This window comes from Petaurus breviceps, unplaced genomic scaffold (assembly GCF_028583685.1).
Source record: "Petaurus breviceps papuanus isolate PSGF00001 unplaced genomic scaffold, PetGlider_PUasm1.0 37, whole genome shotgun sequence".
NCBI classification, from domain to species: Eukaryota; Metazoa; Chordata; class Mammalia; order Diprotodontia; family Petauridae; genus Petaurus; species Petaurus breviceps.
Genome location: NW_027186296.1, coordinates 72,889,273 through 72,916,240, shown reverse-complemented (window position 1 = coordinate 72,916,240; position 26,968 = coordinate 72,889,273). Strand labels below are relative to the sequence as shown.

Genomic DNA, 26,968 nt, shown 5'->3' with positions numbered 1-26,968 from the left:
TTTCAAATAAATAAATGAATAGCAGATGAGGTTTCTGGGGGTCTCCTGGATCATTGAAAAGTTCCCAACTAGCCAGAAGAAGCCAGGGATAGATACTATCCTGTTATGTCTATTTAAAAAAAGTTTTAAATATCAACATTTTGATTTTAGTAAGACTGATACGGTCATGATTCACATTCTGGCTTCTGGAACTCTGGGTCTCTCAAGGATCCCATAAGACACCATTTGGAAGCAGTTTTCCAGTGTGGTTTAGTGCATTGAACTTAGAGTCAGGAGAACCTAGTTTTGAACCCTGCCTCATATATTTACTAAAAGTGTAACCTGGGCAAGTCACCAAACCTTTCTGTACATTGGGTTTCAAATCATTAAAATGGGGAAAGGTTGGAGCTGATAGCCTTTAAGGCCCCTTCCAGCTCTTAATCTATGATCCTGTGATCCACAAACATAACTAGAGAGAAGAGTTTAGGGACCACAGACACTCCTGAAATTCTACCAAGGAGTTATTCATTTGGGTTAACATGAAATCACTCCTGGGAAGGTTAGGGGGTAGGAGTAGGAGCTATCAAAGAATCATGCCTAAGTAGGGTGTAGTACTTAGCTACTTTTTTTTGTCTTTATTAATTTGTTTACTTTTAGTTTACAAGATTCATTACCACAATTCCTTGAGTTTCAAATTTTCTCTCCCTGGCCCTTCCCACCCCTCCCCATGGCGGCATACAATCAAGTATAGTATATGCAAATACTTTCACATTAGGCATTAGTCAGATTATAAAGAAGGATTGTAACAGATGGAATGAAGAATGGGAAAGAGGAAACAAAACCAAACAACAAAACGAAAAAGGACGGGTAGTTTGCTTCAATCTGGGTTCAATCTCAGTTCTTTCTCTGGATGTAAACATCTCTCTCCATCATGAGTCTTTTGGGGTTGACTTATGACTCTGGATTGCTGAGAAGAGTCCAGTTTATCAAAGTTGGTCATCACACATATGTTGTGTCTGTAATTGTGTACAAATTCCTCCTGGCTCTACTCTTCTCACTCAGCATCAGTTCATATAAGCCTCTCCAGGTAAGTATGAAATCCATTTGCTTCTTATTGCACAATAATATTCCATAACATGCATATACCACAACTTGTTCAGCCATTCCCCAATTGATGGGTACCCCCTTAATTTCCAATTCTTTGCTACCACAAAAAGAGCAGCTATAAATATTTTTGTACATATGAGTCTTTTTCCCACTTCTATGATCTCTTTGGGATACAACCCTAGAAGTGGTATTGCTGGGTCAAAGGGTATGAAATTATTTATAGCCCTTTGGGCATAATTCCAGATTGCTTTCCAGGATGGTTGGGTCAGTTCACATCTCCACCAGCAATGCATTAGTGTTCCAATTTGTTCACATCCTCTCCAACCTTTGTCATTTTCCTGTTTTGTCATCTTAGCCAATCTGACTGGTGAGATGTGGTACCTCAGAGTTGTTTTGATTTGCATTTCTCTAATCAATAGTGATTTAGAGCATTTTTTCATATGCTTATAAATATCTTTAATTTCTTCCTCTGTAAACTGCCTGTTCATATCCTTTGACCATTTATCAATTGGTGAATGACTTGTATTCTTACAGATTTGACTCAATTCTCTGTATATTTTAGAAATGAGTCCTTTATCAGTGACATAGGTTGTAAAAATTCTTTCCCAATTTTCCACTTCCCTCTTAATCCTGGTTACATTGGCTTTGTTTAGTACTTAGCTACTTCTGCAGTTGACTAATGTGGGTAGTCCTTCCACTAGAAAAGGAGGTTATCCAATTAGTGTGGCAGTGGCCAAGTCCTGGCTCTGAAATTAGAGGACCTGGGTTCAAATTCTGCCTCTGGCACTATCTGTGTGGTGTTTGGATTAATCATTGGAACTCCTGGACCTCATTTTCCTCATCTGTAAAATGAAGGAGTTGAATTAGTTGGCTTCTTTTTAGCTCTTGATCTAAAATCCATTTTAAAAACTAAACTAGAACTAGAAAAAGGCTTCCTATGTATTGGATAGGTTCTCCATGAAAGAGCTTTAAAAAGAAAGGACTTGGGGGCAGCTAGGTGGCACTGGTCCTCGAGTCAGGAGGACCTGAGTTCAAATCTGACCTCAGACACTTGACACACTTACTAACCATGTGACTTTGGGCAAGTCACTTAACCCCAAATGCCCTCCAAAAAGAAAAAAAAAGGACTTGAACAAGGAACACATAGGATGTGAAACATCATAGACTGGATTAGCAGAGGGAATGTCCTCCATTGCTAAGATCTGTTGGAAGGTCAGAGTCTAAATGTTTGTTGAATGAATATATTACATAAATTAAATATAACAACTAGAAAACTTTGTGAGTTAAATAATATTTCATAAGATAGGGATTGTATCTAGTTATAGGATATGATATATTCATGCATCTTTTAAGTAATATATAAATATCTCCATAGTTTGCATGCTACCTTCTAGTTGATTCTTTACTGATATTCTAAATATAAGGATAACCCTTCATTTCTTTTTTTTGTTTTTAAAGCAATCGGGGTTAAGTAACTTGCTCAAGGTTACACAGCCAGTTATTTCTGGGTGTGGTGCTAAGTATCTGAGCCCAGATTTGATCCCCAGGTCATCCCAACACTGGAGCCGGTGCTCTTACTCACTGAGCCACCTGGCCACCCCTAAGCAGTTGGGGTTAAGTAACTTGCTCAAGGTTACATGGCCAGGTGTTTCTGGATGGGTAATAAGTGTCTGAGCCCGAATTCGATCCACATGTCATCCCGACACTGGAGCCAGTGCTCTTACTCGCTGTGCTACCTGGCTGCCCCAATAACCCTTCATTTCTGAAGACGAGTTGAACAGTACATCATCCAGTAATCATCTTTCCATAGTGTCAACTAGAAAATGCTTCAAAAATCAGCCATTCATGAAATCTGTTGAAGTTTTCATTTTAAAAAATGCCAGGGATCAAGAGATAGCATCCCTTGCCAAACCAACACCTGAAAAATGGTTAATTACATCACAGAAAATTATGACCAAGACAAATTAATGCTCTAACAAAAACATATCTAAAATTCAGTTACTAACCTTGCAAAGGAATTTTTTGTTACTCAGACAGAGAAAAAATTTCAAGATACCTTTTTATTTCATCCCTCTCCCCACAGTGACAGTTATGTTCATCCTCCCTCAGAGAAATGGAAAACCATCTTAGGTTTTGCTTGTTGTTGTTTTGTTTTTGCTTCTTCCAAACTGACAGGGGAAAAAATCCATATATTTATGGAAAAGTACTTCTGCCTTTTCTGATGTAACCAGAACCCTTGTGCTACTCATTATGGACCTTAGGAGCCAGAACCACAGAATGACAGTAAATGAAGGCAAGCTTTAACTTCCCTCTTGAAGGATTTCCCCTTCATATGGCTCTACCATATAGCAGCAGCTTAAGTCACACTGTGCCTAGGGAATTACTGGAAATACCACTGTGGTTATAGCCTTGAAGGGAGTTTAAATAAAGTAATATAAGTCTGGACTATAAAGCATGCAAACCCTACGTGTAGGAAATATAATACATAGCATGTGCTTTAGAAGTAATAGTCACTCAGCATATGTCTACTGAATGACTGAGGCACCTACTGAAAATGAGGGATTTAGGGATACAAAGAAGATACAAAGATATTGTCCATCCCTCACTTGAGGGGGCAGATCAGATTTCCCATCCCAAGAACCTTCTCCAAATCCTTCCACCACCACCCCCCCATCCCTAGGTGAATCAAGGAACAAGCATTTATTGAGTTCCTACATCATACCAGCCATTATGCTAGACGCTGAGCTTATAAGAACAAAAATGAGAAAATCCTTGATCTTAAAAAGTTTGTTTTTTCAGGGGAAACACTATATAAATTTAAGCATATTCGGAATAAGCACAAAATAAATATATGGCAGTTTAGGGAAAGACACTATTAGTTGGGGGGAAGTGTATGTAGAAAGTGGTACTTGACCTCAGGGATTCTAAAAGGTAGAGGTAAAAAGGGGAAACAGTCAGTATCAAGGCAAAAGTGTACAAAGAGAAGGTGGAGTTGGGTAAGCAAGAAGGCCAGTTTGGCTGGACTATAGATTTCAGGAAAAAAAGAGGACAATAAAGTACAAATGAACAATCTCTTGATCCTCAAATTTTTCTTTGTGTTGCCTGGACTTCTCTTCCACATTTCTTTCACCTTTCCTTGTATCCTAGCTATTTGCCTTTCCTCCATGGTGCCTTAGAGGAAGAAGATGCCTTGTTGAATTGTCTTGATGTGAAAAATGGCACCATCCCTGTCCTCAAGAAGTTTATGGTCTAATAGGTAGAAAAAACACATATGAAAATAGCTTCGGTAATATGATAGTTTATAAATCCATAGATGAGGTCAGACCAAGTGTCCTAAGAGACTGAAGGAGTGAGGGATGAAGCTTTCACTCAATGTGAAGTTTTGTAGCTGTGATGCTGCACAGCATGGTATTATGAGATGCTGTGTGCCATATGTAAGGGAATACCTTTTTGATACAAGTTAAAGAAAATAGAAACAAAAAAGTAAAATCAGGCAGTTTGTCACATTAGCAGAGCCAACTCTGTTTTGATGAATTGACTGACTTCAATTAAGACCTTTGCTATTAAACAAATTCTCTTATTAAGAACAGTCTTGTCAGCACGGCCATGATCTGCTAATCACTCATGACAGTTAATTAGTCCTGAACTTTAACTGTGCAATATCTTCAACACCAACCTTTGGGAGAGACTTTAGGAGTCAATCTACTTCAACCCTCTCGTTTTACAGTTATGGAAACTGAGGCCCAGAGAGGTTAAGTCACTTGCAGGAGGTCAAGCAGGTAGTAACATCAGAGGTGGGATTTGAACTCAGGTTCTCTGACTAGAGCCACTGATTTCTACTGAGTTCCTCTTCTAAAGGGGCACACTCACCCTCAGACTAACTTTCAATTTTTGCCACAGTCATAGCACCCTTCCCAACCTTACAAAACAAAGATCAAAATTATGGTCACTCATTTAGAAAAGTTACCAGTCCCTATATTGTACATTCATGAAATTCTTTCCTAAACAGACAAACCAAAAGCTATTACATTAAAAAAAGAAAAAGTATTTTTCCAGAACTTCTTTCATAATGTTTATTGTTGTTGGGGTGGGTGTTGGGATAGTTCATTCTTTGCTCTTCACTTATTTTTAGCCATATCTATAGTTCCAAGAACTAGAAAACAAGGAGGAAAATAAGGAGTGGGAGGAATGAGAAAAAAGAGCATGAAAATCAGCTGAGAGAAAGCCAGAATAGGAAAATGGGGCTAGGTCTGTATTAGATCAGAAGAAGAAAAATTAAGAAATATTTCCTTGTTTGGGTTAACTTTATACAGGTGGAGGTAGTTTCAGGGTGCGTGCAAGGTAGGGTTTATTGCTAGGAGAAATGGCCTGACATAAATTTCTAGATCTAAACCAAAGCATAATAATTAGTTAGTGTTGTGTGGGTGATTGATTTCCTATACATCTTACTACTTACACTGTGATCTGTGACAGGAAATGAGGTATTGGGCAAAATATGATGGAACAGCTGGACTGGTTGCATTTATGTGTGGGAGGGAATGGAGTGAAACAAACTAAGCAGATCCATGAATCAGTCCAAAGATTGCAAAATAAATTCAGATGGAATCCATAGAATATAAATATGTAAGTAATTTGTTCTTCATATTTGAGTTGTTTGGGCTTATAAAATGTAATTTCCCACTACTCAAAATGATTTCCAAGGTTGTTGTTCCTTGTGAGTGTGTGTGTGTGTGTTTGTTTCCAAAACAACTTCATTGTTTTGACTATTAAAGTGGGACTAGTTGTATAGAATGAAGACCTTTGATCTAGAAGATATGGTTTTGCTTCTTACTAGTCATGTGAACATAGGTAAGTTGACTTTACTTCTCATCTTATCTCTGTGTTTGATGCTTACGACCTTCAATGCACTGAAGTCTAACAAGGGGACACTCCAGAATATGTGTACACATGTTATCTCTTCCAATAGATCAGGAGGGGAACCTGCGGCCTTGAGGCCACATGTAGCCCTCTAGATTTTTAATTATGGCGTTCTCAAGGTCATAGTAAGTCCTGTGAGGGTAGGAAGTCTTTCATTTTTGTTTTTGTATCTTCCCAAGTGTCAATCAATGCAGGACATATAATAGGCAGTGAAAAAATACTTACTTGATTGATTAACTATTTTGAAATGCAATATAATGAAATTGAATACAACAAAAACCTACTTGAAGTTAAAATGTGGAACACAAGAATGAGTTTTTGATTGAGTTTTGTGTTTTAACATTGCTTTCACACCCTGTTCTTACTACAGCTCTCTTGTTGTTTCCTTGCTAGGGGAAGAAAATGTGATTGCTGTTCCACTAGGGAGTCGAAGCGTGAGGATTACTGTGAAAGGACCAGCACACCTCTGTAAGTATCTCGTGTATAGGATGTGCACCTTGTGTTTATTTCCCAACCAGAAGAGAATTAAATCCCTCATTTAAAAAACAAAACAAAACAAAACAACACACCCTTGTATTATTTACATCTGTGGAATATAAAGAATGCTTTTTGTAGATGTGATACTAACCAGTGGGGGACGTAGAAAGTAAACAAAGTCCTTGGAACCAATGTAAGAATTTTCCATCCACATTTGTTGTTTTGGAGTTGGAATCAGATCCTTAAAGTATCTCTGGCTGCCACCCTGTGAACCTAAACCCCGTGATGGAGCACAGGGCTCTCTTTGTTTTGAGGTGAAAAGTAGCTTTTCTACATTGCTTCACTAATCACAGGAGTATAAAGAATGCACTTAAAAAAACAATTAAAAATATGGGGCTATATATATTAAGTTTGCTAGTCTGGCTTTAATAGAGGAAACCTCACTAACAAATTGATCAGCTTCTTTCCATCACAGGATCTGTTCATTCTGGCAAGCATTACTTCTGAACTTCAGGGATCTATGATTCCATCAGTGTTGATGAACCCTTCATGAACCACAGCCTGTCTACTACAGGAGTAACTGTGGAATCCTGGACAAGTCACTTCATTTCTCTGAGCTCTAACTTCCTCATCTGAATGGGGATAATAGTACCTATTTCGGGGTTGTTGAGAGGTTCAAATGAGAGATTGTAAATAGAGTGGCTTTCAAACCTTTATAGCCACATATAAATGTCAACAAGTCAGTAGCAGTGGTGGTGATAGAAGATGGTGAAGAAGTGAGACAGAGGAAGAAGATGACAGTGATAATCCTCAGTAGATTTAATAATTTAAAAATTTCATCACTGATGACCAACCCTTCTGGCTAGAAGCCGCTGTGAATTTAGACTGGTCCTGGGAGAAGAAAAACTTATAAAGGTCATTGCTGGGTACTTACTTGCAGCCTTTTCAATTTGGTAGCAATTTCCAAATTTGTTCCTAGCTTTTGAGATTATATGGTAATGGTGATCCTGGTTGATTGAGAGGCAGAATGATACATTGGAAAGAACACTAGATGTGGGATCAAAAGACCTAGGTTCAAATTCTTCCTCGATCCCTTAAGTGACTTTGGTCAGGTCACTTAATCCAAATTCAGTAATCATTTATTAAGCACCTACTATGTGCCAGGCACTGTGCTAACTGAACCTTCTTGGTCCTGAGTTTCCTTATATGTAAAACAAAAATGTTAGATTCAATTTCTGATGTCTGCTTGACTACTCTTAGTGTTGTATAACATATAATTGTTATATAGCATATACTGTTGTATAACCCTTCTATTGGGAAGGAGGCTTTTTTTATTCTCAAAATGAACACCTCCAAAAATATATCAGGACCTGTCAGAGACCTCAGGAAATGTTGTAGTATAAACATTGTAACTATCTAGTCTCCTTCACTTTCTCTTCCTGGAAAGCAGAGCCTTATCAACCCTCAAAGGATCTTGGGCAGTTAGGACAATTTCAGCCCAAACAACCATCCTCAGAGTTTTGCTGTCCCTATTACCAAGAGAGAAAAAAAAAGCCCTACTTTGGAGTTTCACACATTTCATCCTTAGTGGTGAGGGATCAGGTTTGTTTTTAAATAAGAAGTCCTATAGTGAAGACTTTTTTTCTGGATCATCTTTTATTTGGTTTTATATTTCTAAGTAATTTCTTATCTGGAGGAAAATCCTTGGTTGCTCTCTTCTTAGTGGCTTCAAAATTCAATGGGATTTTTGGAAACTGGACTCAGCTTCTGAAATAGAATTGCCCTTTGTGAAAGGTTTCCATTTAAAGTGTTCCACTTAAAGTTCTCCCAGCTGTGAGCCCGTCCTTTATTAAAACAGTAGGGAATTGTTAGAAAACATTTGAAGGCAATAATGAGGTAGTTAATGAACTGGAAGAGAACTTAAGGAAATCCTGTATGTGGCATAATTTAAATTTGGAAAGCAAGAGAAATTTAATGATGCTGGTAGCATGAGCAATGAATGGACCAGAAATGCCTTTCACACCTTCAGTTTCATTAGACAAACTGTTATTATAAAGTCATGCAGTTGCTTTTGTTAAACAAACAAAATTCAAACTTATATTCAAATAAATATTGTCCTTCTTCCAGGGAGTCATCTTCAGAGGCAATACATGCTTATTTTGTTGATTCTACCTCATAACTGGTCAAAGCATTTCTGGAACTCCCTTTTGAGAATTGCTTTTAGAGGCTAGAGCAGGTCATTATCCTCATTGCCCTTGAAAATAGTCAAAAGTTCATTTAATGACAAATCTGTCCAATGAGGTGAGGCAATAACTATTAACTATAATCATCTACATTCATTTAAAACAGTAAAGTGATGCTCCCAGTCCTAGAAAAGCAGTATAACTACCACATATGCATTGATTATTTCAGAGGTCTTAATTACTTGGAAGACAGCGTGGTATTGTGGGTAGAGTGCTGGACCTGTGTTTAAGATTCATCTCTGACATTTACTTCAATCACAGCAGGTCACCTAACCTCATCTATAAATTGGAGACAGTGATACCCACCGTGAGTTGTTCTGAGACTGAGAGAAGATAGTATATGTAAAATGATTTGAAAATTTTAAAGGGCTCTGTAAATGTCAGCTGAAGTTATTAGGAAATGCACAGAATAACGCAAACATAATGTGTTTGAGGGTTAAAATGCAAAGTCTGCCTATAAAACAATGAGAGATTTTCTTGGGGCTGTAAACTGTCTCTGAAGTCAACAGTTCCTAAAGAGGACCAAGTAATGCCTGCAACATTGAAATAAGCATCTAGTCCCTTACAGTCATTATTTTGAAGGATAAAACTCATTTGGATATTTATTACCTCATATGTTTGTTTGCCATCTCAAGCAATCTCATTACCTTATACATAGTCAGACACATTTTGGTTATACTGCCCTGCACACAAAGCTCCAAAATGTTCCTATTTCATGGGATCTGTCATAGTCCGAGAGCTGAAAGGGAGCTCAAAAACCACTTAGTTTGATGCCTTCATTTTATGGATGAGAAGATTAAATTCCTGTTAGTGACTTGCCCAAGGTCCTATGTATGGTAAGCATAAGACACAGGACTTCCAGCTAGGTCCTTTGATCCTAGAGCCCATTCTCTTCCACAGTTCCACTGTGCTGACCACAGGTGACAGATTAAACCCATTTGCTTAGAAAGACCTTTGTTGTGGCTTATCTTACATTTCCCCTGGAAATGTTTTTGAGTATTATGTTTCTTTTCTGGGGAATAAAAATAATCTGCTATATAAAATGGTTTAGAAAAATGTCTAAACTTCTAAATAAAGGAGTTTTGTTGTTGTCGTTGAGTTGTTTTAGGCATATTCAACTCTTTGTGACCCCATTTGGGGATTTCTTGGCAAAGATAATGTGGTACTTTGCCATTTCCTTCTCCAGTTCATTTTACAGATAAGAAACTTGAGACAGGCAGAGGTTAAGTGATTTACCCAGGGTCACACAGCTAATAAGTGTCTAAGGTCAGATTTGAACTCAGGTCTTCCAGACTCTAGGGCTAAAACTCTATCCACTGTACCACCTAACTACCTCTTCCCCCAAAAGAAGTAGGGTTTGTTTTATTAAACTTATTTTTAGCATTCATCTCCACATTCCTTATTTTTTCCAACTTAATTTATAGATGTGGTTTTTTGTGAAGTTAGCAGCTGAGAGGTTTGCTTCTATGTGACTTGGCTGTTGTCCTTTTAATTAGGAGCAGTGCTTCTCATAGAGGAAAATGCCTGATTTTTGCACATGGGTCAGCACTGGCTTTGAAATCTGAGAATTGGGGGTCAAATTGTATCTCTGGTACATACTCTTTGCATGATCTTTTTTTTTTAAAGCAGTCAGGGTTAAGTAACTTGCTCAAGGTTACACGGCCAGTTATTTCTGTGTGTGGTGCTAAGTATCAGAGCCGGGACTTGATCCCCAGGTCATCCCGACACTGGGGCCGGTGCTCTTACTTGCTGAGCTACCTGGCCACCCCTCTCTTTGCATGATCTTAAGCAAGTCACTGCCTCCTTCTTTCTCTTTCTTTCTCTCCTTTTTGTTTCTTCACAAAATCTCTAAAGAAGAAAAAAATTACATTCTGCCAGTGTAGTAGAGCTAGTAAAGAATTTAGAGATCATTTTTTAAAATCCCCTCATTTTACAGAAAAGTTACCCTCTGTATTGTTGAAGGTAATGTCCACACCAGAAAGAGATATGTCTTTTATATGTTTAAGTATGATGATTTCAGAAGCAGTACATTACATTAAAAAAAGCACTAGTGGCTTGAAATCCAGATAACCTGGTTTCAAATTTTTCTATTTCCTAAGCAGCCTTAGACAAGTCACTTAATTTACCTGGGCCTCCTTTTCCTCAATAGCTGCTATATAGTGAGGGGTTGGACTAGATGATCTCGAAAATCCTTTTTGACTCTGGGTCTGTGACTCTGGCTGATTTAAAATAATGAAGTGACAATCTAGGTCTTGTAAAATGGATATAAATGTGCCAAACACATCGGCCCTGCAAGGAACCTCCAAAAACCTGTAAAATATACATATATCATGTGAAAAATCACAATAGCTATATGATAAATGTATACACAGTCTATAGTTATTCATGAAGAAATTAATAAAATTATCTAACAATTTTACTCTAATCATAGAATACAAAAGAGCCTTTGGGAAGGATTTGACTCACCCATTTCTCTTAGCAAAGTACTGTGTACAGGAAAGTTTGAAGTGATACTTTCTTTGTCTCTTTATAAATATCTCTACAGCAAGGAGAGTCCAACTTAAATTATCCCATTTATCATTTTTGAAAATGCAGCTATTTTAGCAGGTAAATATTTGGAAGCCTAACTAGGGACTTCCTTGATTTTAATCTTCTAGTTTCTCTTTTTTTTCTTTCTCCATGGGTCCCCAAATTCCTCTTTCAGCAACGCCAAAGGTAGCAAGGGTGAAAAGACATAGTGAAAGAGAAACCTGAGAAGTGTGGGCATGGGATAAATGGAGGAGTAATCACTCATTTGCCTACTCAATGGTGTGGAAATTTATAGGCCGATTTTATGTGGATCTCTGCTTCTTGATACCAGCTGGAGAGGCTTTCTTCAGTTTGCCCCTTTTGTCATCTTCCTAAATCACTAGCTGGCCCCGGTAATGTAAGGCCTTGACTCTAGAACTAGCTAATAAGTGAACATGGGGGTGAGATTGGAAACATAGACATTATTTGAAATATCAAGCCTGGGGAATTCAAGTGTGCCAGGATATGGTAAAGTAGAGTCTCTTGAGTATAGCAATTATCTCTAGGTCTTCAATTTAGATTTATTATAAAAAGCAATCTCATTATTAATTACAAGGGGCTAGGGACCTGCAAAATTGTTACCATTAAAGCATATAGTCATAGGAAATCTCATCTCAGCATCTGAATTGCTTGAATTTCAAATGAAATGGTTTTATTGAGCTGAATTGACTGAGTAATTTGCATTCATGACCTCAATCTGAGAGAATCTGAACAAATGATTTCATTCTTTAACTCAGCTCATTCGTGAATACAATTGGAAATCAAAATTCTACTGCCCTCTTCCTCATATAGAAAGAATGAGAGTTTGTGATTTCATGGATGGAAATCTTTGGGGTTCTTTGGCATAGGCATACTTCCTGTCTATCCCCAACCCAATGAGCATAAAGCAGTCCTGTGTCACTGATGAAGAGCATCAGTGTGTATGTCTGTCTGTCTCTGCTTATATAAATTGAGAATGTGCCTTAGTGCTCGTAATTTCAGTCGGTTTCTATCAGCACACATTTATTAAATGCCTACTATATGCCTTCCAGGAACTATGGTTGGCATTGGGGATACAGAACAAAAAGAAATAGTCTTTGCCCTTAACGAATTAATGAAGCCAAACAATCAAGACAAAACAAAAACTGGACTTAGGTTACAAATTTCAGAGTGCTTTTCCCCCTACTCTTTAAAGCCCCCCCCCGCCTTCATATACCCTCACCTTGCCATCCCAGGTAGTGACGTAGGGTGTTTGTGTGTGTGTGTGTGTGAGAGAGAGAGACAGAGACAGAGACAGAGACAGAGAGAAGAAGGGAGAGAGAGAAAATTTAGTGAACTCAGCAAAGTATGCAATCTGAATGTTGTCTATTGCCTATTTGAGCAGATTTTGACTGAGTCGACAACTCAGACACTGTGTAATTATAGTTAGATGCCAATTTTTTTTTTCTGAAGGCTGTTTTCCCCTATAACCTTCTTCCTATTATGGACATTCTTCTTGATTAGCCTTTTCCTGTTTTCTTTCCCCTTGAACCTAGTCTCTGTATTAACTTTTCTCTGATTACATTTTCAAGGAGTAGGATTATATTACAGAAAGCAGACAGTCTTCATATTTCATATTGCCTTCTATTTTTTTCATTTGTTTGTATCTGTTTAATAGTATATGATTTCTCATAAAGTAACTAGCTTCCATTTGCTCCAATCTAATGCTGAAGAAATTATTCTCTTCAGTGAGTTTTTGAGATTCTTTTTTCATCTGGCAAATTTGGCTTTTTAAGGCATTCTTCTCCTCATTGGCTTTTTGAACCTCTTTTGCCATTTGAGTTAGTCTATTTTTTTAAGGTGTCATTTTCTTCAGTCAGGTTGTTGACTCTCTTTTCCTGATTTTCTTGCATCATTCTCATTTCTCTTCCCAATTTTTCCTCCACTTCTCTTATTTGATTTTCAGAATCCTTCTTAAGCTCCTCTATGGCCTGTAACCAATTCATATTTTTTCTTGGAAGCTTTTGGTACAGGAGTTCTGACTTCATTGTCTTCCTCCTGTTCCATGCCTTGATCCTTTTTGTACCCAAAATAGGAATCTGAAGTTGGATTGCTGTGCTTGCTTTGCTTCCTTTGCTTGCTCATGTTTCCACTCAATTACTTGACTTTTAAGCTTTTTGCCATAGTAGAACCCTGCTTCCAGAGAGGAGAACTTTGTCCCAAATGCCTGGGGTTTTCTCAGTTGCTGGAGCAGTTGAGGACAGTTGACTGTCTTCTCTGAAGCCTCCACAGTCTCTGACACCTGGTCAGGTACCCCAGGATCTCCACCCTAGACAGCAATCCAGATCCAAGCAGGTTAAAGCAAGAGTGATTTCCCCTCAGAATGGTTGCTTGGTCCCCCTACAATCTACAGGCCAGGAGCTTTGAAGCAACTATGTGGTGGTGACCACTGGGCCTCAGCCACTTCTCCCTCTGGGGGCAGAGGCTAGACTGCACTCCCGGACTCCCTGTTCCCAAAGTCTACACTGACCTCTCACTTCGTCTTTGTCGTTGATGGCTTGATAATTCTGGAAACTGCCACAGCTGCTGGTGATCTATCCTCTGTCCCTCCAGCCACAGCTGGTCAGGCTGCCCTGAGACTAAAACTGTGGGCTCAGGTGGGGCTGGGTGCTGCTCCCAGCACTCTGTGATGGACCCTTCCTGCTGGGCTGCCCTCAGCGGGGGATTTGCTTCTCTCTGTCACTTTGTGGGTTCTGTAGCCCTAAAGTTTGTTTAGAGTCATTTTTTATAGGTATTTGAGGTGGTTATGGGGGGAGCGCAGGGAATTTTCCTGCTTCTACCGCAGACAGTCTTCATATTAAGGCATTGCTCTGACATTGATAGCCCTGTGACTCTTGGCAAGTTTTTAACCTCTAAGGCTCCCTAGGCAACTCAGTGAGATGGTAATATACAAAGTACTCCATGCAGATAGTTTCTTTATCCAGACTTCCCCATTTATCTGAAATCACAGGTCTAGAAAAAAAAAACCTAAACATTTGAATGCCAGTTGTCTTTGTACCACTTAAAGATAAAAACATATTTTAATGTTTTGTGGTTATTAATTGCCTCCCCTCGACTCCCATCTCATTTGATCCTCATAACAACCTTGTGAAGCAGGTGTTACAAGTATGATTGTTCCCACTTTAGAGATAAGAAAACTGAGATTCAGAGCCAGGTTGTGAACCCATGTCCTCTATCACTAACTTTAGAACTCATTCAACTTCAGTACCATTGCCTTTCAAAGAACCTCATGGCAAGTAGAAAAAAAGTACATTGTCTTATACTTTCCAAATATCTGATATGGTCAGGACTTTGTATTTCAGACTTTGGTTTCAAGGTCATTGCCTCAAAGCAGCTGGTTTTTGTGTGCTTGAAAGTAGCCAGAATACTTCATACTCCTCTAATAAATTTTCCAAATCAGTAGCTCACTTCTATCCTTGACTTTTCCCAGAAACATTCTTTGCCTTTCTCTCAGTGATAACCAGCGATGCCTGCAAAAGGTTACAGTCTTCTATGGATTTAGCACCAAACTCTCTGGAATTCCTGTGGCAGCCACAGTAGCAGAGAGAAAATCCAACAAAAGAAAGCTGTATATGAATGTAAAACCTTTAAGACTGTATTCCTAACTTTTCATTTTTAAGTATCCTAGCAAATAGATAAAGACATTAGACTTGGGTTTTTTTTGTTTTTTGGGGGTTTTTTTAGTCAGGATCTCTAAGAAATAGCAAAATTACATTCAATCAGTCATAGAAAGTCAGAGTGAGAAGGGAGTTCATTTATTCTAAACTGCTCATTTTATAGATAATGAAATGGAAGCTTTAAGAGGTTATATGACTTGTCCAAGGTCATGCAGCAAGTTAGTGGCAAGGGTTAGAACTAGAACTCAGATATCTTGGTTCCCTTTCTGTGTTCTTTCTCCTACTCCACACTACCTCTCTCAATCTTAGTCCATGTCTACAAAGTGAAGTGAAATTAAAAATAATGGCAATCATCTGGATGAGAAAAAGCAAAAGTCATCTTTCTCCATAATTTCAGGCTTTTTCAGGCAAAAAGTTTATTTTGTACTGATGGACCCAGGCAATTAACTATTTATCTGAGTGTAAAGGGGGTGTGCAGTCATGTTCAATTCTTTGTGATCCCATCTGGGGTTTTCTTGGCAGAGATGCTAGAATGGTTTGCCATTTCCTTCCCCAGTAGATGAAGGCAAACAGAGTTTAAGTGACTTGCCCAGGGTCACACAGCTAGTAAGTATCTGGGGCCAAATGTGAACTCAAGTCTTCCTGAATCTAGGCCCACCTCTCTATCTACTCTACTGTCTGACCGCCCCAAAGTTTAATAATCAGGTCTACAGAGGTAAAATGTAGCAGGACACACTTTTAGATTTAATCTCTTTATTAACACTTTCTCCAATAGTTTCTTAAGTTTAGACAATCATCAAAAATAGAAAAAGCAAGCTCTGATGGCTGTTTCTAAGGCTAAAATGCTCACACTGAAAATTTTAACAATCTCTTGAATCACTTTGAGTTGGCTCTGGCACATCCCTGATGGCATTCATGACCCAGATTTGACCAGGTAGAAGATAAGGTTACTTAACTGAAAGGCTGCCCCATATATTATGCTCTGCCTTTTTGTCTCATCTTCCCCCCTCCCAGATGCTCTCTAAAAGTAGCTGTTGAAAATCTCCTGCATTCATGCTCTCTGCACAAGTATTGTTGAAGGAAAAAAGTTGGTATATTCGATATGATATGATATATTATAACATAACATAATATAACATTATGTTACATTGATTACATTACATAGCAATGGATTGTACTACAGGAAATTGACAAGTACTTGTTCCCTTGGGATATATCTCCACACTTTTCTCCTTTCTGTAGTAGATCTCTCTGCATTTATCTAGACCAAGGGTTCTTTACCTTTTTCATATTATAGACCCCTTTGGTGGATCCTTTTTTAGAAAATGCTTGTTACCTACATTATAATTTAGTGAAAGGCTAAATTTCAGTTGGGGTTAGTGAAAATAATAACAGCTAGCATTTATAAAGCACTTTAAAGTTTTCAAAGTGCTTTACAAATATTATCTCATTTTATCCTCATATCAACCCTGAGAGGAAGGTGTTATTATTGTCCCAGTTTTACAGATAAGGAAACTCAGGCAAACATATTTTATATACCTACTAAGCATTTTAGGCATAATTTGAACTCATGGCTACCTGACTCCAAGGTCAGTGCTCTGCCACGTGGCAGTTTCCTCCCCCTGACCCCCACTCCATTCAAGAATTCATGGTCTACCCACACAAAAAAACTAGCTGTGTAACCTTGGGCAAGTTACTTAACCCCAATTGCCCTCCAAAAAGCAAAAAAAAAAAAAAAGAGTTAATGGTCTGCCTGAATTCTCTCATTCAGTGGACCACAGGATAAGAATCCCTGCTCATAAAGCAAGTTCTAGATGGAGTATCTAGAGCATTTTCCCAGTCAGTCTGCAGCATGACCATTACATTATAAGTTTGTTACATTTATTATAATTGTTATATTATTTATGGCCATGCTAATCATATATATATGTGATATATATGTACACACTTATATACACATATATATATACATACACATACCATCCACACATTACACTGAGTAACACATTATACTGACCTCTTCTGGTGCTTATTGACAAATTAGGTAACAGATATCTCTAAAACAATGAACCAGTAAGTAGACTTCAAAGAGTCTACAACAAAATCCCCCCAAAAGAGCAGAATTTACTTATTTTTGTGCATGGCACAGCTCAGGGTTTATGAATGTCATTTTTTCAGGATAATAAAATAATTGCACACAAACTTATTAATTACTGTCACTATGCATAAGAAGCCATTTTAAAACATTTTAAAAATCATTTATTTCATTGTTTTCTTTTTAGTTATTGAATCAAAAACCCTTCAAGGAAGCAAAGGAGAGCACAGTTTTGCTGCCCCTGGAGTCTTTGTTATAGAAAACACTACAGTTGAATTTCTGAGGGGGTCTGATAGAGAAACTTTTAAGATTCCAGGACCTCTGGGAGCAGATTTCATCTTCAAGGTAGGATGAGCCTATTTGTGAATATCTCGATATAATTAAAGCACAGTACTGTGTATTTTGGAATATCAAGCAACAAATAAATCTATTCAAGTTGATATTACATGTCTTTGTATATGATCAATCTGCTTTATAATCAGTCTGCTTTTGTTATTTGTCAGTTTATTCCTATTAATATACAGTAAACCCTATGTATTTGTTTAGTCCTAAAAGCCCTTGTGGACTATGGGCAATTTTCACTTATAGGGAATGATTTTTATCAAACTCTGCCTTTCAATATCATATTCAATTGAATCACTCTTCTTATTGTAGTTTAGCATTGACTCATTCATTTAAGAAACCCTTAGTATCTAATGTGATAGCTGGGCTACTAGAGGAGATAAAAAGTTTAGAGGAGAGTCAGTCTCTCTCCTGGAGTTTATCTTTCAGTAGGGAGATAAGACACAAACACAAGGAACTCCAAGATACAGTATTATATAATAAGTGAATTGGAAATATAAAAGACAAAAAGAGGTCAGTGTGAAAAGGAGGGTTCAGAAAAGGCTTTAAGGATGAAGTACTATCTGAATTAGATGTTAAAGAATCGGTAGAAAGTCAGCGGGCAGGGAGTGGCTAGGTGGTACAGTGAATAGAGCACCGGGCCTGGAGTCGTGAGGACCTGAGTTCAAATCCGGCCTCAAACACTTAACATAAAAACTAGCCATGTGACCTTGGGCAAGTCATTTAACCACAACTGACCTCCAAAAAACAGAAAAAGAAAGTCAGCAGGCAAAGAGTAGAAGACTTTTTTTTTCTTTTTTTGCTTTTTGGAGGGCAGTTGGGGTTAAGTGACTTGCCCAAGGTCACATGGCTAGTTTGTGTGTGTTAAGTGTCTGAGGCTGGATTTGAACTCAGGTCCTCCTGACTCCAGGGCCAGTGCTCTATTCACTGTGCCACCTAGCCACCTGAGTAGAAGACTTTTAAAAATACAGTTATCCCTTCCACATCACAACTTTTCCTTTAGCAGGTTTGATTTATCATGGGTTGGCATAAGAAATGGAAATTTGGGGGAAATTTTGTAGAAGTCACAGATGACATGCAAATGCCATCAGATGATGTGGAAAAAGTTTAGAAACTCAGAAAAGCATAAAATATATGTGTAGCATTGTATAATATCAGCTGAAATTTTACAATAAGGTACTATAAACATAAGAGAAAAATAAAGAAATTCAGACTTCCCTGGTACAAAGGGCCAAAATATTTTACACAGATTTTCTAGATTATGGGAACACTGTATCCTTTATCCCCATGATGTAGAAGGGATAACTGTAGATAGATAGATAGATAGAGAGAGAGAGAGAGAGAGAGAGAGAGAGATAGATAGATAGATAAAGATAGATAGATATAGATATAGATATCTCTGTAAGGTATAATATGGATATTTCTGTAAAGATATAAATATAATTTAGCTAGATTTTAGTGAAGCATTTTATAAAGTATCTGTTTGTTGTGAAAAAGATAGATGTATATACTAGGCAGTAGTGTTATTAATCAGAATCCAGACTGGTTAAGTGTCTAGTTCCAACTTGAAAAGAAGTCTTCAGTGGAGTGTCCTAGAAATCCGTCCTTGGTCCTGTTGTATTTAACATTTCCATCAATGCTGTGGACGTGGTGGACATGACATGGTTGTCAGATCTTTTGATGATGCAACGATGGTAGAGCTAGGTAACACACTCAATAGGAGAGTCAAGATCATTTGGTCTTGACACATTAAAACATCTGATCTAATAAAATAAATTTCAGAAGGAATTCATGCAAAGTTTTAGTCTTAAAAAAACAAATAACTTTAGAAGTACATGATATTAGGAGGCATGTTTAGATAGCAGTTTGCCTAAAAAGGGGTTTGAGGAGTTTTAGTGGACTACAAATTGAATTTGTATATAATATGGCAGCCAGGAAGGTTAATTCAATCTTGGGCTGTATTAAAAGACACATAGTTTTCAGGAATAATTTATGATAATCCTGTCATACCCTGGCTATATCTTGAATATTATGTTCACTTTCTGGTATCACTGTTTAAGAAGGGCATTTATAAGTCAGAGCATACTCAGAGATCGGAGATCAGGTTAGTGAAGGGGCTTGAATCCATGTCATATGAAGGTTGGTTGAAGGAGCTGAGTATGTTTAACCTTCAGAAGAAAAGACTCAGGAAGGACATGACTAGTTGTGCTCAACCATTTGAATGGCTCTCCTGGGGAAGAAGGACTAGACTTTTTTTTTTCTCTTTGGCCTCAGAAGTTAGAACCAGGGGTAGTGGGTTAAAGTTGCAACAGGCAAATTTAGGCTTGATGTAAGAATAGAATGTCTTGACAAATATGCTTTTCACAAATGCAATGTATTATCTTGAAGTTAATGAGTTTCTCTTCATTGATGGTTTTCAGACAATCCAGATGGCTACTTCTTGATCTTATGACAGAGGTGTTTTTCAGGTGTGGGTTGAGATAGATGGTGACAGAGGTCTCTTCCAACTTTAAAATTCTGGGATTCTTATTCTGTGTTTTTTAAGAAGATATCCCAGGTACAATATAGGGAAGAGCAAAAATAAAGGCATAGAGGCATGAGATTGTAAGAAATGTTAAGGGGGTGGGGTTTATGGGATAGAGTCGGTTTAGTAATATAGGTTGGCTAGCATGTAAAATACATGGAAGGGAGTAGTATGCGATGAGGTTAGAAAGATAGAGTGAAATAGGGTAGAGAAATCCTTAAATACTAGGAAGAGGAATTTGAACTTTACTTTGGAAGCTGTGGAGCCAGTGCTGATTTTTAAGCTGAGGAGATACAAGATCTAAGAAAAGATTTTTCTGGCTTCACTATGAGAAACATATTAAAGGGGAAATGAGTGAAGGCAAAGAATATCTAATGGGAGACTATTTCAATAGTGTAGTTAAAGTAGTGATCAAGGCCTTATTTGAATGTTGGTATAAAGGTGGATACATGCTGCTGAAGTAGAATTGATGAGACCTTACAATTGATTGGCTACACAAGGTGAGGGGAAAAAGAAGATTCAGAGATAACTCCCAAGGTTTTAAACATCAGAAACTGGGTGAATCATAGTGACTCAATGTAAATATAAAAGTCATAAGGGAAAAATGTAATGAGTTTGATTTTGGATATGTTGAATTTGAGAGATATGACAATTGCGAGGTGGCAATGTCTAATAGGCATTTGGAGATATAAGCCTAGGAGTCTCAACTGTGGTCAGGATTGGAAATAAAGATTTGGGAATTAGTTAAAGAAGAGGTAATGGTAGTCAAAGATGTTGAAGTCAGTAAGGTAGTCTTGTGACTAAAAATAGGAGAGGGCCAGTCATTCCCCAATACATAAGTGGCCAAAGTATATGAACAAACAATACTCAAAAGAAGAATTGCAAACTATTAACAACCTTGTGAAAGGATGCTATAATTTAGTAATAATAAGAAAAATATAAATCAAAACAACCCCGAGGTTCTACCTCCTCATACCTTGCAAATTGTCAAAGATGACAAAGGATGGGAATAGTCGGTGTTAAAGGATTCATGAGAAGATTAGGCACACAGTGATGCATTGTTGGTAGAGCTTTGAATCAACACTATTTTGGAATGCAAACTGGAATTACACAAATAAAGTAGCTATAATGTTCATACACGTCAGTGTAAAGATTCCATTACTAGGCTTATACTCTAAGTATGCCATTGATAAAAAAAAACACCCCATTTACACCAAAATATTTATAGCAGCACCTTTTATGATGGCAAAGAATTGGATATAAAGTATATGCCCACCAATTGGGAAATGACTAAACAAATTGTGATACATGAATATAATGGAATATTACTGTGCTGTAAGAAATGAGAGCTATAATGAATACAGAGAAACATCAAAACATCTGCATGAACTGATGCAGAATGAGGTAAACAGAGCCAAGAAAAAATATATGCAATGATTACAACAATGTAAATCAAAAACACAACCACAGAAAAATGAATAATGCAAAATTTGAACAAATAAGCCTGGTTCACAAGAAGAGACATGAGGAGACATTCCTACCCCACCCATTTGCAAAGGCAGGAGGTCACAAGTGTTGTACATTGCATTCTTGAGTTGACACCACTGACCTAAATAAACTGGGGTTGTAGGAAATAAAATAATTCACATTTGTATGGTGTTCTAAGGTTTGCAGTATTTTCTTCCCTACAACCCTGTGAGGTAGATAATAGAAATATAATTGCTCCCTTTTGAAAAATAGACAAGCTGAGACTCTGCAAAGTTAAATGACTCCTGGTCATATAACTGTTAAATATCTAAAGTGAGATTCACATAAGATCTAATTCTCTATCTATGACACAGTGCTGCCTCTAGATTTCAGAGAATTGATGAACTCATTCTGATTCTTGAGAAATGGAGTTCATGTGCTTGCCTGTGCTCAATTGTGGCTAAAGTTTAGGTACTCCTTGCCTCCATTCATCATTTCTGATTAGTCTGGTATATTGCACAGACACATCCAAATGAAAAATGCATTTATCATCATACAAACTGTTCAGCCTCACATCTTATTCATTTTCCCTTTTCCTTGTTCATTAACCAGCAGAAGTGGTCTAAAGATGAAGTACTAACACACGGTCCAGAGGAAGTGGGAAGGGAGACCTGCCTTGTCCTCATTGTATTAATTTGTGTTACGAAATGCCAGAAAGGACCCAGGCACAATGCCTAGTATATATTTCTTCCTTTCATCTGGGGAGCTTGACAAATGAACTGTTGTGAACTATGTCTCACTTGCTGAGGGAGCAAGGGACCTTACTAGAGTACTGTAGATACTCAAATTAAACATCCTGAGAATAGAAAATTTATCTTTTTCAGAATACCCTACTTAGCAATAGAATAGAGATGAATGAGAAGGGGTCAGTGGAACCTCAGATCAGCTTGTTACTATAGAGCCAGTGCTCAAGTCTATTCTTAGTATAAATAACATCCTTTACTAAGAAAGGACAATAACTATGCAAATATTTGAATTTAAAGATGTACATTTGTGGGGCAGCTAGGTGGCACAGGGAATAAAGCACCGGCCCTGGAGTCAGGAGGACCTGAGTTCAAATCTGGACTCAGACACTTAACATTTACTTGTCATGTGACCTTGGGCAAGTCACTTAATCCCAATTGCCTTGCCTTCCCCCTCCAAAAAGCAAAAAAAAATGTATATTTGTGTGTGAGAGGGGGTATTTATATCTAAATTATTATTAGAAAACAAATTTTCTGAGCTATCTCTTAGATACTGCCTCATCAATTTCACAGATAAGTTAGGCAGATTTTTTTTCCCCCTCTTGAGCAGAAGGGCTATATTTTATTTGATCTTTTCCTAATTGCACCAAGATGAAATTAGGGTAGTCTTTCTTCAATTGGATCATTCATGGAAATTATCATTTCTCTTGCCCTCTGCTCCCAAGTTTTCCTGGATGGTTCATTTGTTTCTCCTGTGATGCTTCACAAAGCTCTGCTGGGATCAGCACTTAGTGGAGGAGTGGGGAGAGTTTACCTCTGTAGTCTCTGTTCCAATAGTGCATGCATGCTGCTACCAGATAGCCAAGAAGAGGCCAGCAGCTTGAGCAATAACATGTCAGTGAGGCAGTGGACAAGGATTATTAAAGAAGGACCAGGCTTCTCTTGATGCAAAGATTTACTTAGTCCTTCTAGTTATTTCTAAATTTCGATTCTTCTAGCATTTTAAACATGTCCAGGCACTGTGCTCAGTAATAGGGATTCAAAGAAATACAAAGACACAGTCCCTGTCCTCAAGTGACTTCTGTTCTAATAGGGAAATAACATACAAATACCTACACACACACACATGCACACGCACATCTGTGTGAATGTATGTGTGTGCCTGTGTGTATGTGTGTGCATGTGTGTATGTGTGTGTGTAAAATCTCAGAAGGAAGGCACTAGGGGTAGCAGGGTGAAAGTTGAGCAGGAAGGGCCTCCTTCAGAAGGTAGTATTTGAACTGTTTTGAAGGAAGCCAGGAAAAGAAACCAGCAGATGTAGCTGAGGAGAGAGCATTATAGGCATGTGCAGTCTGGAGGCAGATCAAAGAATACATGAAGGGGAGTAAATCTTATGACACAGAAAGAAGGGAAAGGTCCAGATAGTGCAGGGTTTTAAAAGCTTAGGAGAGGATTTTATATTTGACCCTAGAGGTAAAAGGGAGTGACTGCAGTTTATTGAATGTGTATAAGGGAAGAGAGGGAGGTTTGAATGTGTGTAGGGGAGCAGAGGGAGGTGACATGGTTAGACCTGTGCTTAGGAAAATCACTTTGACAGCCGAGTGGAGGATTAATTGGAGTTGGAAGAAACTTGAGGCAGGGAGTCCAACCAGAAGGCTATTGCAATACTTTAGGAAAGAGGTAATGAGAACCTGGACTAGGGTTGTGATTGTGCCAGTGGAGAGAAGAGGATGCATATGAAAGACTTGTAGGAAAGACAAAATGTAGCAAATGACTGCATATTTGGGGTGAGTGAATGAAGAACCCTGGAGGACACCAAGGTTCTGAATCTAGCTGACTGGGAGGATGGAAGTACCCTGGACAGAAATAGAGATGTTGAAGAAGTGAGGTTTTGGAGGGAAAGATGAGTTTTGTGAGATGCTTATAGGTCATCTAGTTCAAGATATCCAAAAGACATTTGGCTACCTGGAGCTAGAGCTTAGGAGAGAGATTAGGCCTGGGTATGTAGATCTGGGAATCGTGCATAGAAATGATAATTGAACTCAGAGAGTATGATGAAAGCACCAAGTCAGTATATAAAAAGAATGAGGACCCAGGACAGAGCCTTGGGAGATACCCATGGTTAGTGAGCATGCCCTGGATAAAGAGCAGTTGGGAGGAGAATTGGGAAAGAACATCTTAAAACTACTTCTACAACTTCAGTAGTTGGTATAAACATCAACTTAGTGTGGTATATTTTAAAGCCTAAATCTGATAATCTTTCCTTCTTTGAAGTCCATGCAATCTAACTTAAAATAACATGGCATTAAACTCAATATATTTTACCTACATAGTTAGCAAGTCTCATTGCTTTCCCCTCCATATTCATTCACAGTTTCCTGTCTCCCATGCCCCCCAAGAAAACTCTTCATCTTTTCTCTCCTAGACTGCTGTAAGTGAGTATTGACTGGTCTCGTCTATCATCTATGAACTTCATTCCTGATACTGCTGAGTATTCTCCCAAATGACATTGCTCAATCACTTCAGTCTTTTACCCTAAAACTTTTGTTGATCCCTTTACCAAAGAAAAAATAAATTGCTGGTCACGGTATCTAAGACCCTCCACTATCTGCCTCTGACTTACCTTTTCAGTCTTGTCTCATACTCATACCCCTTAAAGTTCTCCATATTTTGACTAAATTGGACTACTCTGACTCTTATCCTTAACTTCCCAACTACCATGTCCTGCCTAACCCTGTGTCTGGAATGGAATCCCCTCCAACCTCCCATTCCATCTACTGAAGTGCTTCCCTTCCTTCAAGACCTAACTCTGAATGTGTTAAATCTTGGTTCTGTCTTATGGGTACTCAGGAAAACCCTGCTGTTGTATTTTATCAGTTGTTTTTTTAAAAATTCTGGGGAAATTATTTTGATAATTTATAGTGTCCAGATTCTTTTGTTTTCCTAAATTCTCTGAAATATCCCAATATAGCTGCATTGCAATCTGTCCTCCAAGTCTGTCACTTGGGTATTGTCTTCCAATAGTTTGGTTAATTGATTTTTTTGAGGCTGCATTATTACCAACTTCTCTGGTGTCATGTGTAATTTTGCTTTCCACTATAATAGTAAGTCTGTTTTTTTTTCACTTGAATGGATTTTTTTAAGCATTTGGGGTTAAGTAACTTGCTCGAGGTTACATGTCCAATTATTTCTGAGTGTGGTGATAAGTATCTGAGCCCGGATTCAATCCCAGGTCATACCGACTCTGGGGCCGGTGCTCTTACTCACTGAGCCACCTGGCCATCCCATGAATGGATTTTTTTTAAAAAAAAGGTTTTTCTATGTATCAGCCATCTTCATTATTTTCAATTCTGTTTTATATCCTTTAATTCTTGACTAATTTTATTTCATTCTTTAAGCTGATCTTTTATTTGGCTTTGTGATTTTTGTAATATTTCCAGTGCTTAGCTAATGACTGTCCCAGCTTTTAGGTATTTGATAGCTCTGAGCATCTTTCCTATCTGCTGTGGGGACTTCTGGGGGTTTCTGGTACATCTGGTACTTCAGCTTATTTATTTGTAGTACTGTGTTTTTAAAATCATGTCAACATGGGGCGGCCAGGTGGCTCAGCAAGTAAGAGCACTGGCTCCAGTGTCGGGATGACCTGGGGATCAACTCTGGGCTCAGATACTCAGCACCACACCCAGAAATAACTGGCCGTGTAACCTTGAGCAAGTTACTCAACTCTAATTGCTTTAAAAAAAATTTTTTAAATCATGTCAAAATTCTTTGCTTTGATCCTTTTGGGAGAGGTGTAAGAGTTTTACTTTCTTTTGTGTATGTTTTGTTTTCTACTGTTTCTCTTCAATGTTTCTGTTAGTTCTTGATTGTTGTTGCTGCTGCTGTTTATTAGGGATGCTTCCATGCAGCAAGTCTCCAAGGACTGACTATCGAGCTACCTCTTCTATGAAGCCTCTCCTAACCAACCACTCTTTTGCCCAACTGAAAATGAGACCTCTCATCAAATTTCTCATCCCACCTCATGCTTCTCACACTCTCCACTCTCCTGTGTGTCACTGTTATCTGCAAATGTCACTCCATCTTCCCCCTCCATTAAGTTGTAAGTTCCTTAGACTCATCCTATGTCATAACAAACTGTCTTGCCTAACAGGGCCTTGCACAGTGGCTACACAGTATATATATGTGTGTGTGTGTGTGTGTGTGTGTGTGTGTGTGTGTGTGTGTGTGTGTGTGTGTATGTATGTATGTATATGTATATGGAATTAAATAAAATAGGACATTTTGAATAGCTAGTTATAACATTGTTTTTTCCAAATTTAATACATTATTTTTTCTAATTAACAAGCATTTGTTTTCTCTCACTTCCATTTCTTCCCCATTGAATAAAAAAAGAATAGAACACCTTTATAACAAATCTGTATAATCAAACAAAACAAATTCCTACATTCACCTTGTCCAGAAATGTATTTTTCATTTGTCACTTTAGGCCCATCACTTCCCTGAAAGGAAATTGTCTAGAGGGTTTCATCTTTGGAATTCTAAGGCACTGGTGTATTGATCAGAGTTACAAAGTCTTTAAAAGCTGTTTTTCTTCATAATGCTGTTGTCACATTCTGGTTCTACTCACTTCATAAGTTCCTAGAAGTTCCCAGTTTCCTCTGAAACTGTGCTTTTCATTTTCATTTCATGCATTTCATCATATTTCACTATATTCCTAGTTTGTTTAGCCATTTCCCAAAGGTATCAACCCCTTTTAGTTTCTAGAAACCACAAAATGAGCTATACAACTATATTTTCCCCAGTTCTTTATTGTCCATAGTCTTAGACTCCTTTTATTTTAATATCTATGCCCTAATTTAAAAGAAAGCTTT

The 26,968-nt window shown here is 38.0% G+C and overlaps 1 protein-coding gene across 5 annotated transcripts in view; it reads left to right on the top strand.

Moving 5' to 3' along the window:
• ADAMTSL3 (ADAMTS like 3) overlaps positions 1–26,968 on the top strand; it is a 567,766-nt gene that overhangs the window by 334,182 nt on the left and 206,616 nt on the right. For all 5 annotated transcript variants that reach the window (XM_069098697.1, XM_069098694.1, XM_069098696.1 and 2 more), the window contains exons 8-9: positions 6,397–6,471; positions 17,209–17,366. In XM_069098697.1, coding sequence (XP_068954798.1) covers positions 6,397–6,471; positions 17,209–17,366 — 233 coding nt within the window. The remainder of the gene's footprint in view (positions 1–6,396; positions 6,472–17,208; positions 17,367–26,968) is intronic.